This window comes from Aotus nancymaae, unplaced genomic scaffold, assembly GCF_030222135.1.
Source record: "Aotus nancymaae isolate 86718 unplaced genomic scaffold, 86718_ANA_hifiasm-v0.15.2.pri h1tg000040l, whole genome shotgun sequence".
NCBI lineage: Eukaryota > Metazoa > Chordata > Mammalia > Primates > Aotidae > Aotus > Aotus nancymaae.
Genome location: NW_026988454.1, coordinates 109,930,986 through 109,944,903, shown reverse-complemented (window position 1 = coordinate 109,944,903; position 13,918 = coordinate 109,930,986). Strand labels below are relative to the sequence as shown.

At 38.0% G+C, this 13,918-nt stretch overlaps 1 protein-coding gene across 2 annotated transcripts in view; it reads left to right on the top strand.

Annotated features, from left to right (window-relative positions):
• EFHC1 (EF-hand domain containing 1) overlaps window positions 1–13,918 on the top strand; it is a 66,326-nt gene that overhangs the window by 30,898 nt on the left and 21,510 nt on the right. Inside the window, exon 7 of one of the 2 annotated variants that reach the window (XM_012441622.3) lies at window positions 6,695–6,835. The exons of the other annotated variant lie outside the window; for it this stretch is intronic. Coding sequence (XP_012297045.1) covers window positions 6,695–6,835 — 141 coding nt within the window. The remainder of the gene's footprint in view (window positions 1–6,694; window positions 6,836–13,918) is intronic. 2 annotated transcript variants of the gene reach the window in all.

Here is a 13,918-nt window from a genome sequence, read left to right as displayed (position 1 = left end):
AGTGCTTTTCTTAATCCTGAGTTCTAATTTGATTGCACTGTGGTCTGAGAGACTGTTTGTTATGATTTCCATTCCTTTGCATTTGCTGAGGAGTGATTTACTTCCAATTATGTGGTCAATTTTGGCGTAAGTGTAATGTGGTGCTGAGAAGAATGTGTATTCTGTGGATTTGGGGTGGCATGTCCTATAAATGTCTGTTAGGTCCACTTGTTCCAAATCTGTGTTCAAGTCCTGGATATCCTTGTTGACTTTCTGTCTCGTTGATTGACATATTGTCAGTGGAGTGTTAAAGTCTCCCATTATTATTGTGCGGGAGTCTAAGTCTCTTTGTAGGTCTTTAAGAACTTGCTTTATGTATCTGGGTGCTCCTGCATTGGGTGCATAAAGATTTAGGATAGTTAGCTCTTCTTGTTGAATTGATCCTTTTACCATCATATAATGCCCTTCTTTGTCTCTTTTGATCTTTGTTGGTTAAAGGTCCGTTTTATCAGAGACTAGGATTGCTACCTCTGCTTTTTTTTTTACTCTCCATTTGCTTGGTAAATCTTCTACCATCTCTTTATTTTGAGTCTGGGTGAGTCTTTGCATGTGAGATGGGTCTCCTGAATACAGCATACCAATGGGTTTTGACATTTTATCCAATTTGCCAGTCTGCGTCTTTTGGTTGGGGCGTTTAGGCCATTTACATTCAACATTAATATTGTTATGTTTGAATTTGATCCTGCCATTTTGTTACTGGCTGGTTGTTCTGCCCATTAATTGACATGACTCCTTCATTGTATCGTTGTTCTTTACCATTTGGTACGTTTTTACCGTGGCTAGTACTGGTTGTTCGTTTCCCTGTTTAGTACTTCCTTCAGTAGCTCCTATAAGGCAGGTCTTGTAGTGACAAAATCTCTCCGCAATTGCTTGTCCATAAAGGATTTTATTTCTCTTTCACTCACGAAGCTTAGTTTGGCCGGATATGAAATTCTGGGTTGAAAGTTCTTTTCTTTAAAGATGTTGGATATTGGCCCCCATTCCCTTTTAGCTTGCAGGGTTTCTGCCAAGAGATCCGCTATGAGTCTGATGGTGTTTCCTTTGTGGGTGACTCAACCTTTCTCTCTGGCTGCCCTTAGCATTTTTTTCTTTCATTTCAACCCTGGTGAATCTGACAACTATGTGCCTTGGGGTTGCTCTTCTTGAGGAATATCTTTGTGGTGTTCTCTGTATTTACTGGATTTGAATGTTGGCCTGCCTTGTTAGGTTGGGAAAGTTCTCTTGGATAATATCTTGAAGAGTGTTTTCCAACTTGGATTCATTCTCCCCGTCACATTCAGGTACACCAATCAAGCGTAGATTAGGTTTTTTCACATAATCCCATAGTTCTTGAAGTCTTTGTTCATTTCTTTTCACTCTTTTTTCTCTATTCTTGCCTTCTCATTTTATTTCATTAATTTGATCTTCTCTCTGATATCCTGTCTTCTGCTTGATCGATTCAGCTGCTGAAACTTGTGTATGCCTTGCGAGTTCTTGTGCTGTGTTTTTCAGCTCCATCAAGTCGTTTATATTCTTCTCTAAGCTGGTTATTCTGGTTAGCATTTTGTCTAACCTTTTTTCAAGATTCTTAATTTCTTTGCGTTGGGTTAGAACATGGTCTTTTAACTCAGAGAAATTTGTTATTACCCACCTTCTCAAGCCTGCTTCTGTCAATTTGTCAGATTCATTCTCTGTCTTTTTTTTGTTCCCTTGATGGTGAGGAGTTGTGATCCCTGGGAGGAGAAGAGGGTTGGAGTTGTCTCTGAGTGGACTTTTTTTCTATTGAGGTTGGAGCTGTATCTTTTTTGGCCTGTAGAGGGCGCTGCTGGGCTCTCTCCGGTTCAGGTAGGTTGCTGGGTGGGTGGTCCTTCCCTGGAGTTTGTTTGCAGGTGGGATTGGCCCCACCCTCCCAATGGCATCTCTCCCAGAGCTTGATCTTCCTGATTGGGGTCACGCTGGTGTATTTGCTGCCAAGCTCTCTAGGGAGGGCTTCAGTTTGAGTTCTGTGGAGGTAGGACCTGCCAGACCTTATGGTCTGTTTCCCTGCTTTCAACTCTGCCTCACTTTGTGGGATGGTCGTCCTGCTGGCGTTAGTCCAAACTCCCGCCCAGATCCCTGAGACAACTTGCCATGCCCGGCAGTGGCCACTGCTAAGATTTGCATCGACTACCCATGGCGCCCCACCATCTGGCAGGGCTCTCTTGGACCGTGGGTTGCAGGAGGGATGAGGTAAGCACAGGATCCAAAACGGAGCACCAAGGGGGTTAAGTCCCCTGACCTTCTGAGCTGGCTGCTCGTTTCCAGAAATGGGATTTTTATATACTGTTTATAGGAAAGCCAATCAGAGTAAACTTTCTGAAGGGCAGTTTGTTGTCATTTTTATTTTTTTCAAAATAAAATATTGCGTATTTTCTGGCTGGGTGCAGTGACACATCTGTAATCCCAGCTGGCACTTTGGGAGGCCAGGGCAGGCGGATCATTTGAAGTCAGGAATTCAAGACTAGCCTGGCCAATGGGATGAAACCTCATCTCTACTAAAAATACAAAAATTATCCAGGTGTGGTGGTGTGCACCTGTAATCCCAACTACTTGGGAGGCTGAGGCATGAAGATAGCTCGAACCTGGGAGGTGGAGGTTGCAGTGAGCTGAGATCGTGCCATTGCACTCCAGCCTGGGCAACAGAGTCAGTGAGAGTCTGTTTAAAAAAAAAAAATCTATTTCTGTGTCTATTTATATATTTATAGATATATTTGAGATATATATATGCTATATATATGTGTGTGTGTATATATGTAATATATATATGTATAGCATATCTTTTACCTAGAAAATATACTTTGGGAACTCTAAAAACATAGGTGGAAGAATGTGTATTGTAGCATTATTTATTTAAAAGTGTGAGGAGATCGACAAAATAAATTACATCCATTCATGAAATGGATGTATGAAAAATACATCCATTTATACAATTAAAAGACTATGTGTGTAAAATGTCACTGGGCCCTTCCTCCTTAAAAGAAAAGCATGAATAAAATGATGGAATGATGGAGTGCCTCCAGCCAGGCCTCTGCCTTCCTCTCCAGCGGCTGCTCCTCTTGCTTGCCCTTGGCCTGCATTCATACTGAGTTACCTGTGGTTCTGCCAGTATAGCATCTTGTTTTACTTCCAGGAACTTTTGCTTGTGCTCCTCCTCCTTGAACCACTTTTCTGATGTTCTTACACGCAGCTCTTTTTTATCCTCCAATACCCAGTGTAGGCTTCTTCTCCAAGAAGTATTTTCTAAAGCTCAGGGAGGGCTAAAAGCCTCTCATCTCTATTCCTGGGGTATTCTCTGCCTCCCTCCACTAGCACTTCTCTGTTATATTAAGTCATCTGCTTGTGAATCTTTTGTACTAGACTGTAACTTCCCTGAGGCCAGGGACTATGTCCTATTCATCTTTCTCTCATAGTACTTAATACAGTGCCTAATAAATACGAGGTATATAATATGTTTCTTAAACTGGACTGAAGAAAATTGGCTATGAAGGTGTTAAAGGAAGTGATGTCTTAGGCAAGACTTTTAGAAACAATGTTTTATAGAAACAATTTGTATTTTGGTATGCTGTGAATTCTGAGAGGAAATACAATTTCTGGAAGGAAGTGTGGGTGATAATACCTCTTGCTGTCAGTTTTTTTCTCTGATAGATTTCTTTATCAATGATGTGTTCATTGATTAAGAATGATGATAAACCCTCTCCTGGTATATATGGATTATGAAAAGGAAAGGAAAGAATTATTATAAACCCTTTGCCCTTAAGTTTTTTGGCAGCATTTGATGCAGTACACAGGGAAAAGTACTGTAAGAGCAGATTTAGATTTTGATCAAGGAAACTATTTTCCCACTTCAGTTTACAGATAAAACCAGGAGGTAGAACAGGGAGAGATTGCAACATAGTGATGCCCTTTTCTTAGTGAAAGGACTTTGGCCTATCTTTTTTTTTTTTTTAAGACAGGATCTTGCTCTGTGTCTCAGGCTGGAATGCAGTGGTGCACACTCGGCTCACTGCAACCTCTGTCTCCCAGGTTCAAGCAATTCTTGTGCCTCAGCCTCCTCAGTAGCTGGTGCTACCACACCCAGCTAATTTTCATATTTTTAGTAGAGATTGGGTTTCACCATGTTGGCCAGGCTAGTCTCGAATCCCCTACCTCAGATGATCCACCCATCTTGGCCTCCCAAAGTGCTGGGATTACAGGCATGAGCCACTGCACTGACTTGATCTATCTTTTGAGCCAATGAAAGCTTTTGAATCTTAGAATACCTCTGTTCCCTATCCTCATTACTATCATCTTTTTTTTTCACCTAACCTATCTTGAAGTAAAGAAAAGAGAGGGAAGGCCTGGATAAAGAGCAAAGGGAACTGAAGAACTACTGGTTGGTTATTTGCTCTATTCCAGCCCTTTTGTATAATAAAACTAATTCTACATAATAAAACATTTATACGTATGGCATATTAATTATAGTGTTTGGTCAGTTTCTTTCCAGCACTTTCTCTACAATAAATAGCTCTATAATAAACAAATTCCACCTGTCCATGAAATTTGTTGGAGATGAATAGAATGCCAATTACCAATCAGCAAACACTTTTTAGTCATTACACCTCAGTCATTTTAACCATAAATAACATAAATGGAAACAAGGGATAGGAATTTGTAGCAGAGTCTAAGAGGGATAAAGCCAGAACCAAGCCAATGAAGGGATAGAAGTAGATATGAAATGGATATATTCAATTCGAGAGTCATGGCACTTTAAGTCAAGCTTCTCTGCTAGACCAGGAATAAGTAAACATAAATCCAATAGCCAGATGTGTTTTCTCTCAGGCTGGTTCCATCTGAAGGCACGCTGGTAGGGAAAAGTAAGAAACCAAAAGTAGGAGAGGTAATCTGCTATGGAGACTGCCACTGAAAGCAGTATCTGAAGGTTACAGTACTCTGGGGTTCCATGTGTACTACTAACTTGGTTGAAAATGTGTAGGCAGAAACTCTGGTAAGTGGATCATATGAGCAGGAGTATCTAGGAGTGATGATACACATAGTCAGATGCATGTTCATCTACTTTAAAACAGGACTCACCCAGGCACTAGCTTGAAGTATAAGAGGCAAGGTGCCAGGATATCATGCATATAGGTTGATATTTAGGAAAGATCTTTATTGCAGGCAGGGAAAGTGAGATATGATTCAGGAAAAACAGGTAAAGTCTGTTAAAATACAATAGGAATTTGAGAAGAAGGCCCAGAGTCTTTATAGCTGTCTTCTTGTAAAATCCTTCAACCCTCAGTGCCCGCACTAATAGCCCCCCCAACCAGGATGGTCTCATTGTGTGTTGTTGGTACAAATGCACAGCAAGTTCAGATACCACCACTTTGTAGTTTCTGCCTAGCCTCCAGAGAAAACTCAAATGCTTAGCATGTCGGCTGTCAGCTCAGGCTCTGTCCATAGTAGCCTGTAAATTCACTGAGTAGTGGTTTTGCAATTGAAGCAAATTAGGTCATTTTCTATCTGTTGAATCCACTAGTCATATTCTAGCCATGATGATCACATTAACTACAATCCCAGCAAGTGATTTTGAAGTCAGTGTTTCAAGTAGTATGCTGTGGACAAATTTAATAGTCCTTTGTTGTTGAAGACATACTCTGTTATGGATGGTACTAGGGACTATATGGACTTAAAGTGCCTGAATATAATATAGAAAAAAAATTTGTGGCAGTATATACAAGTGAAAATGTGTGCTACAAGCTGAATTTCCTGAGAAAGCGTAGCAAAGAGGAGTCAGGAAAAAATAACCCTGCTGATGTTTGCCTAACATTAGATGAGGAGGATAAAGACTTAGTCTTTGGCCTAAAGTTTTTAGGAAAATAAATCTTAGCATCCTACAGTGATGCTTCATGCTTTTCATGAAGCCAGGATGAAACATATAAGCTCAACCTACATTTTCACACAAACTCATTAAATAACCTTCGTATTTGAAAAATGATTACCAAAGGTGAGCTTCTTCACTAAGAAAGAGGATCCTGTGTGGACAAGTGATCTGAATTCTCAAAAAACTATAGCTGTCATCCTGTTCTGTGAGGCAGAAATCAAGAAATAAAAATATTAGAAATATGGAGGTAAGTAGGAGAAAAAGTAGCTTGAATCAAGTTCTTACCATTTTTCCCCCAATTCCATCACATACACACAAACACACACACACATAGATACACGCACACACTCTCTCTTACTTTGGGTAAACTGAGGAAACAGTTTCCAGGTCTGCTAGGGTGAGTCTACGTCCTAGAGCAAAGAGGTCATAGATAGACCTGTGATAGGATGACTACAGGGGTCATCTGCACTGGGACTGGGGTGGGATTTGGTCCTGCTTTGGTAGTAAGGGAGATCAGTAGACATCAGCAATAGTTTCTCTGTATCTCTGGGAGTTACTTTAGAGTATCATCAGTTACTTTTGTGATCAGTGAACATGATGCAAAATCCATATAGAGGGAAGGGGATACGTGGTATGTTATTTTTCTAACTATATTTGTTTATGTAGAAAATGTATTTGAGTAAGTGTTTTCTAGAGTTTTTTTGAAACTTATAGTTACCTTTAATGTAATTTTAACACAAGAAGCATCTGCCTTACTTCTTGCTTCCTATATATCTCCAGGAGTTACCTCCATATAATGGTTATGGACTAGTGGAAGATTCTGCTCAGAATTGCTTTGCTCTCATTCCAAAAGCTCCAAAAAAAGATATTATTAAAATGCTGGCTAATGATAACAAGGTGCTTCGTTATTTGGCTGCACTGGTGAGGCTAATTTTTATATACTAAAGATTCTCTTCTATCTCAGTACTGTGTACAATTGTTTATTTTGTCTGTAAACTGTAGATTAACAGCTGTCAGAATTATGTGTTTACTCAACTCACCATTGTATCTAGTACCCAGTCTCCAGAGAGGTTGGATAGTATTAAGTATGGTGTGCCTAAACAAAGACCTAACTCAAGAATCTTTCTTAGATCATTAATCTCTCATTCCTACATCTCAAATGTTGATAGACCTTTTGCCTCTTTTATTATATAACTATGAAATTGCTTGATATTCACACCATATGTGTATCTGTGTGCCTTTTCAGTATAGTGTGATTTCCTTGAGGTTAAGGAGCATGTCTTAGTAAATTTTAGCATTTACCTGTGATATCTTGCTTGATCTCTTGAGACGTTATATGACTAATAGTTAAGAGCCTGGAGTTGGAAATAGACATACACTCAAATCCTGCATATGCCATTAATTAGCTCAATGTATGAGATAAAGTCTTTAAAATGGAAAAAATGTAATATAGGAACATAACCATTATATTAAAAATATGGGCATAAACAGCAGAAGTTGAAATAAGTTATTTCTGGGAATAGGAATAAGGAGCTAGGGGTAGGGGGTGTCAGGTGACTTTTCAAACTATATACATGTATTTGAAATGATAAAAACTAAGGTAAACACAACGGAATAATGAATATTAAATAAAAAGGGAGTTCTGGCTAAAAACAAAAATTTTTAAGCAAACAACAAAAGGGAGTTCTAGCAAAGTGTAGGCCAACTAGAACACTCATTCCATAAGAATTCTGACCAATAATGGTTTTGTAGTACTCGATTATTTCAGTTCCTGTTAAAATTCAAGTGGCTTGTTGAATTATGATATGGTAACTATAACTCCTTAAGGGCAGGAATCACGTCTTTCTAGACTTTGTAGGTCTCAGTAACTGTTCGTTCAATAGGCAAAAGAATTTGTTTCTGCACACATTATCCATGAGTAAGGTAATAAAATATTTCACTCATTTTATGTTTCAGAACTTAAGAAACAGAAAGGCTAATTGGCTTGTCCCAGGTCCCAGTGTTACTTAGACAGGGGTAGGACTAGAACTCAGCCTTCTGGCTTTCAATCCAGTATTCTTTTGATGAAGAACCAGTTTAATACTTAGGATTAGAAAAGGGAAAGGAACTCATATGAGTTTGTAAACTGAAAAACTGTAGGCTTACCTTTGATACCTGAAAAACCTGGAAAATTTAATACAGAGTTGATTACAGAAATAGCTATGAATAATGATAGGTATTGCTAAATGAGGAGAAAGGATAAATTTCTACTGACTGTAGCCTTCTGTACTTACAAACAACCTGGTCAAACATGATATATCACAAAAAGTCGAAGCGTTTACAGAGGACTTCTATTTCTAGCAATGATAGACCAGATAATTTAGATCAGCCCTCTTGCTGAGGGTGTGTATGCGTGCGTGTGTGTGTGTGTGTGTGTGTCTGTGTGTGTCTGTGTGTTACCACTTGAAGGTGCTGAACATCTAGCAAGATGTGAAGAATCAGAGCAAGAACCAGGGGAACAATGAGAACCACAGAAGTGAACCTGACATTTGGGGCCATTTTTCCACTAGGCGTATTTGCTGGTTCCAGAAGGCTCACCTGTGAGGACAAACATTGGAATCTATTTAGGGTCTGTCAAAGGCAGAAGCTCCTGGTAAACCCTCTGTGCTTTCCTCTGTCTGTAGCTAATCTTTGAAGGGACTATTGTCTGGCTTTGAATTATCATAGTCCCTGATTGTCTCAGTTTTACAAATCAGATTAAGGTGATCCTGGATTCTAACCTGGATTCTAATAACCCCAGGTGACTGTCAGAAGCAAACAAATTCCCTGCAGATGACATCATTTTAGGCTTCAATTTATTTCTGCAGTTTAAAAAATACAATGTATGGCACTCACTCACAAAAACAATATTAATAATACAACATTCAGACACAAGATAACATGAAGAAAATGACCAGAAATAAGAGACAATAGAATATACCTATAGGGACTTCAGATACTGGCATTATGAAACTTAAACTTCAGTTGAGTGCAGTGGCTCACACCTGTAATCCCAGCACTTTGGGAGGCCAAGGCAGGTGGATCACTTGAGGTCAGGAGTTTGAGACCTCAAGTGACATGCTGGCTGACATGCTGAAACCCTGTCTCTACTAAAAAAATACAAAAATTAGCCAGGCATGGTGGCACACGCCTATAATCTCAGGTACTCGGGAGGCTGAGACATGAGAATCGCTTGAACTTGGGAAGCGGAGGTTTTAGTGAGCTAAGATTGTGCCTCCGCACTCCAGCATGGGTGACAGAGCAAGGCTCCATCTAAAAATAAAATAAAAAATTTGAAAAAACCTGAAACGTAAAAAAAAAACAAAAAACCTTTGTTTACCGTGTTTAAGGAGATAAAGAATAAGATTGAGAGTTTCAGCAAAAAATGAGAAATAAACAAAAAAGTCTATTTCAGTTTTCGAAAATCATCACATTAACAGAATAAAAGAGAAAAATTAGATTTTGAAAAGCATTTGCTAAAATCAATCTAATATGATTTTAAAATGAAACTCACATGTACTTATGAACCTACAGTAAAAGTTTTGAAAAAGTAAAAAACAAAAAACAAAAGACTCTTAATAAAAAGAGAATAAAAGAGAGTTTCCTTAATTTGATTAAGGGTATACATGAAAAGTCTACTGCAAACAGCTTGCTTAGTGATGAACTGTTGAAAGGGTACTTTCTGAGATTAGGAACAAGGCAGGACTGCTATCACCCCTTCTTGTCTGCAAGTCCTAGCTGGAACAGGAAAATAGGAAGGAATAAACAAGTATAAGGATCGAAGAGGAAAAAATTAAATTGTCATTATCTAAAATGAACAATTGTATTTATAGAAAATAATCTACCTACTACATTAGGGAAGTCGATTTACAAATGGCAACAAATAAAACATAAAGTTAAAAAATACTGTTTACTGTAACATCAAAAATATTAAATTCCTAGGTATAACTCAAATTCCTTTGAATAATATTTTAGGTGTTATATAACTGTACTACATATCTGTAACACCTAAAATATTATTGAGAGAAAATTAAGAGGACCTACATAAATGAAGGGATATACCATGTTCACTGGTTAGAAAATTCAGTATTATAAAAATATTTCCCCACAATTGTTCTATGATTTAAAAGTAATTACAGTCAAAAATCACAAAATGTTTTTATTTTTACAGAGCTTGACAAATTGATTCTATAATTTATGTGGAGATGCAAAGCACCAGGAATATCCAAGATACTCTTAGAGAAGAACAAGATCAGTGGAGTTGCTCACCAAAATACCACGCTGTATTAAAAGTTACAATAATTAAAACAACATGTTATTATTGGTGCAAGGATAGACAAACCAATGGAATAGAATAGACGACCCAGAAAAAGACATGTGACAAATACAGCACTGCAGAGGGCCTGGGAGAGGAAGGTCTTTCTAATAAATGATACCAGAACAATTAAATATTCATGTAACAAAAAAGAAAATTTGACCTCCATCTCACACCAAAAGTGGAAATCAAGTCTAGGTAGACAGAAAATCTAAATGTGAAAGGCAAAACAATAGAACTTCTTAGCAATAAATAATCTTAACATTACAGTAGGAAAAAATTTATTTAGTGGGAAACACTTAAAAAACAGTCATGTTTTAAAAATGGATAAATGGCCAGGCTTAGTGGCTCATACCTGTAATTCCAGCACTTTGGGAGACCAAAGCAGATGGATTGCCTGAGCTCAGGAGTTTGAGGCCAGCATGACCAACATGGTGAAACCCTGTCTCTACTAAAAATACAAAAAAATTAGCTGGGCATGGTGGCTCACGCCTGCAGTCCCAGCTACTTGGGAGGCTAAGGAAGTAGAATCACTTGAGTCTGGGAGGCGGAGGTTGCAGTGAGCCGAGATCATGCCACTTCACTTCAGCCTGGGTGACAGAGCAAGGCTCTGTCTCCAAAATAAGTAAATAAATAAAAATAAATGGATAAATTTGACTGCATTAAGATGAAGAATTTCTGTTCTTCCAAAAAACACCATTAAGAGAATTAAAAAAGGCAATCTTTGAGTGGGAGCAGATGTTTAATACAGAAATCAACCAAGATCTTATATTCAGAATATATAAAGAATACTCTGAAAACATTAAGAAAAATGAGCAAGAAACTTGAACAGGCATTTTACAAAAGAGGATATCCAGGAAGCAACTAAACATATAAGAAGGGCCGGGTGCAGTGACTCACACATGTTTTCCCAGCACTTTGGGAGGCTGAGGCAGGAAGATCGCTTGAAACTAGGCGTTCAACACCAGCCTGGGCAACATAATGAGACCCTATTGTTACAAAGATTAAAAAATAATAATAAATTAGTTGGGCATGGTGGCATATGCCTATAATCCCAGCTGCTTGGGAGACTAAGGCGGAAGGATCACTCGAGCACAGGCGTTTAAAGCTACAGTGAACTATGATCCTGCCACTGCACTCCAGCCTGGGCAACAGAGACTCTGTCTTTTAAAATATGTACATATGAGAAGTTGCTCAGCTTCGTTAGTAATCAAAGAAATGCAGATTACAATCATAGTGAGTTGCCTGTACCCATCCGTCAGAATCACTAATATGTTGGTGAGAATGTGGAACCATAGGAACTCTCATACTCTTTACTAAGTGAGTATACCCACTTTGTCAAACAGTTTGGCATAATCATATATACTAGATGTGCTAAGGGTGCAATATATGTGCACCAAAAGGTAAGAATGTTTATAATAGGATAATTTGTAATAGCAAAAACAGACCTAAATATCTACTACAGGAGAATGGATAAATTATGGCATATTTGTGTCATAATTTGAATTTTGTTCAATGAAAATTAATGAACGACAGCTACTAAGAACACATGGCTAAATCACATAAACCTAAGTTTGAATGTAACAATTCGGACACAAAAGAATGCATACATATTATGTAATTTCATTTATATGAAGATTAAAAAGCAGACAAAACAAAACTTTATGGATGCCTGCTTTGTAGCAAAACTGAAGAAAACCTTACAATTCAAGACAATGGCCTGTTTGATGGGGGAAGGATAGAATATTGATTGGGAGGTTCTGTCAGCATTCTGTTTCTCAACCTGGATGGTGATTATATGAGTGTTCACTTTATTAAAATTATTTGGGCTATACATTTTGGTATTTTTGTTGTTGTTTTGTTTTTGCAGTTTCTTTCTGTGTTACTGCTCACAGTAAAAAGATTTAAAAGAAAGCCAGCAGAACTATTAGTAAAAAATAGTGGATATCTTCATATGGGCAGGAAAAAAGAAATTATATTCTGGTCCTGGTAATTTTCAGATGTTTTACCCTGACCTATTTGGTGAAATAGAAAATGTATTCATTAGACTCATCACAAAAGTTCTTGAGGAAAAAAGGGTGCTTGACAATAAGGGGAAAAGGTTTATGAGTGAGGTAGGGACTTCAAAAGAAAATATATGGAAATTCAAAAAGAAGGGAGTATGCTAGAGAAATGATCAGAGACAAATGTAATTAAGTCCCATGGAGGTCAGACAAAGACACTGGATGTGTTCTGAGAAAATAAAGTATACTAAATCCTAGTAGGCAATTGGTGCCTAACTGAAAATATGCTGGCAAACTCTCTGGGGCTGAGAGTGGAGTACTGGCTGAGAAATTTGGCAAAGCTTTGGAAGAGCATAAGAAAGATGATTTGAACTGTGATCTTCAAAGCAGCTGAATGTCTTCCAAGAGATATGCAAGACAGTACCATCTGTGGTGTTTGTTAAGAAAATATTACAGCCTCTGTTTATTTTATTTACTATGAGTGCATTTATTTTATAGCCTCTGATATTTTTATATGTGCCTTTTAATGCACAAACTATATTTATATAGAACATATGTTTAATTATTAAATCATTCAACAAATATTAAAGGACTACTCTGGGCTAGATATGATTATAGATACCAAAGGTATAGTGGAGAACAATATTTGCTCTCATGGAGCTTACATTCTAGTTAACATTCTATAAATAAATATATTGTATAAGGATAGGTAGTAACATGTGCTGTAAAAAATAAAACGAGATGGAGAATGATGGGAAAGGGGCTCAGTTATATCATAATGATATTCTGGTCATGGTGATTTTCAGATTATTTCCCCTGACCTATTGGTAGAAGAATGGGAAAAGCCTCTCTGAGGAGATCATAGCAGAGCAGAGACCCAATGAATAGCTGAGGAAGCCAGCCAGGGGAATATCTGAGAGAGCTGCATGTAAGACCAAGACTGTGTGTAGTGAATGGAGGGCAAAAGGGCGGAAATGACAGGTCGGGGGCCAGCCAGGGCTGTAACCAGTGGCGTAACAAGGCCAGAGGAATGGGCTGATGGGAGCATTCCAGGTAACAAGAAAGTGTAGATAACAAGCTGCAGAAAACTTAAAAATAAAACCAACTAAAAGTTGGTCTGTTTATTATTATTATTATGTGCCTGTAATTCTAAACAACATCAGTGATACTCATCCCCAAACAGACAGCTCCTCCATACAGTAGAATTTTAGCTAATACATGTAGAAGAAAAGTGGGAAGTAGAAAAATGGTCATTAGGCACATACTGCAGTAATCATGGTTGTAGATAAGATCCAGCAGTGGCTACTAAAATTAGTGGGAAAACCTTTGAGGAGAAACAGGATTTCCATAATCTCAAAACATGTCCCCCAAGATGTTTATTAATTGCAAAGGAAAATGTGGTAACTTTAAGGAAATAAATCCAGCAGAAACCTTCTTAACCAAGTGATCAAGGTCAGCGTCATCCGTAATAAGGCATATTGATATCATGAACTCCTTGGTATACACTAAAAACATGATATCTTTTCTGGAATACTTTCACCAAAAATACAAAAATGAAATGCACGGGAACATTCAACAAAATATTGATCAGTAGTCTGTAAAAGTGTCAAAGTCATGAAAGACAAGGGCAGACTGAGGAATTACTTATCACCTATTGGAGGAGACCAA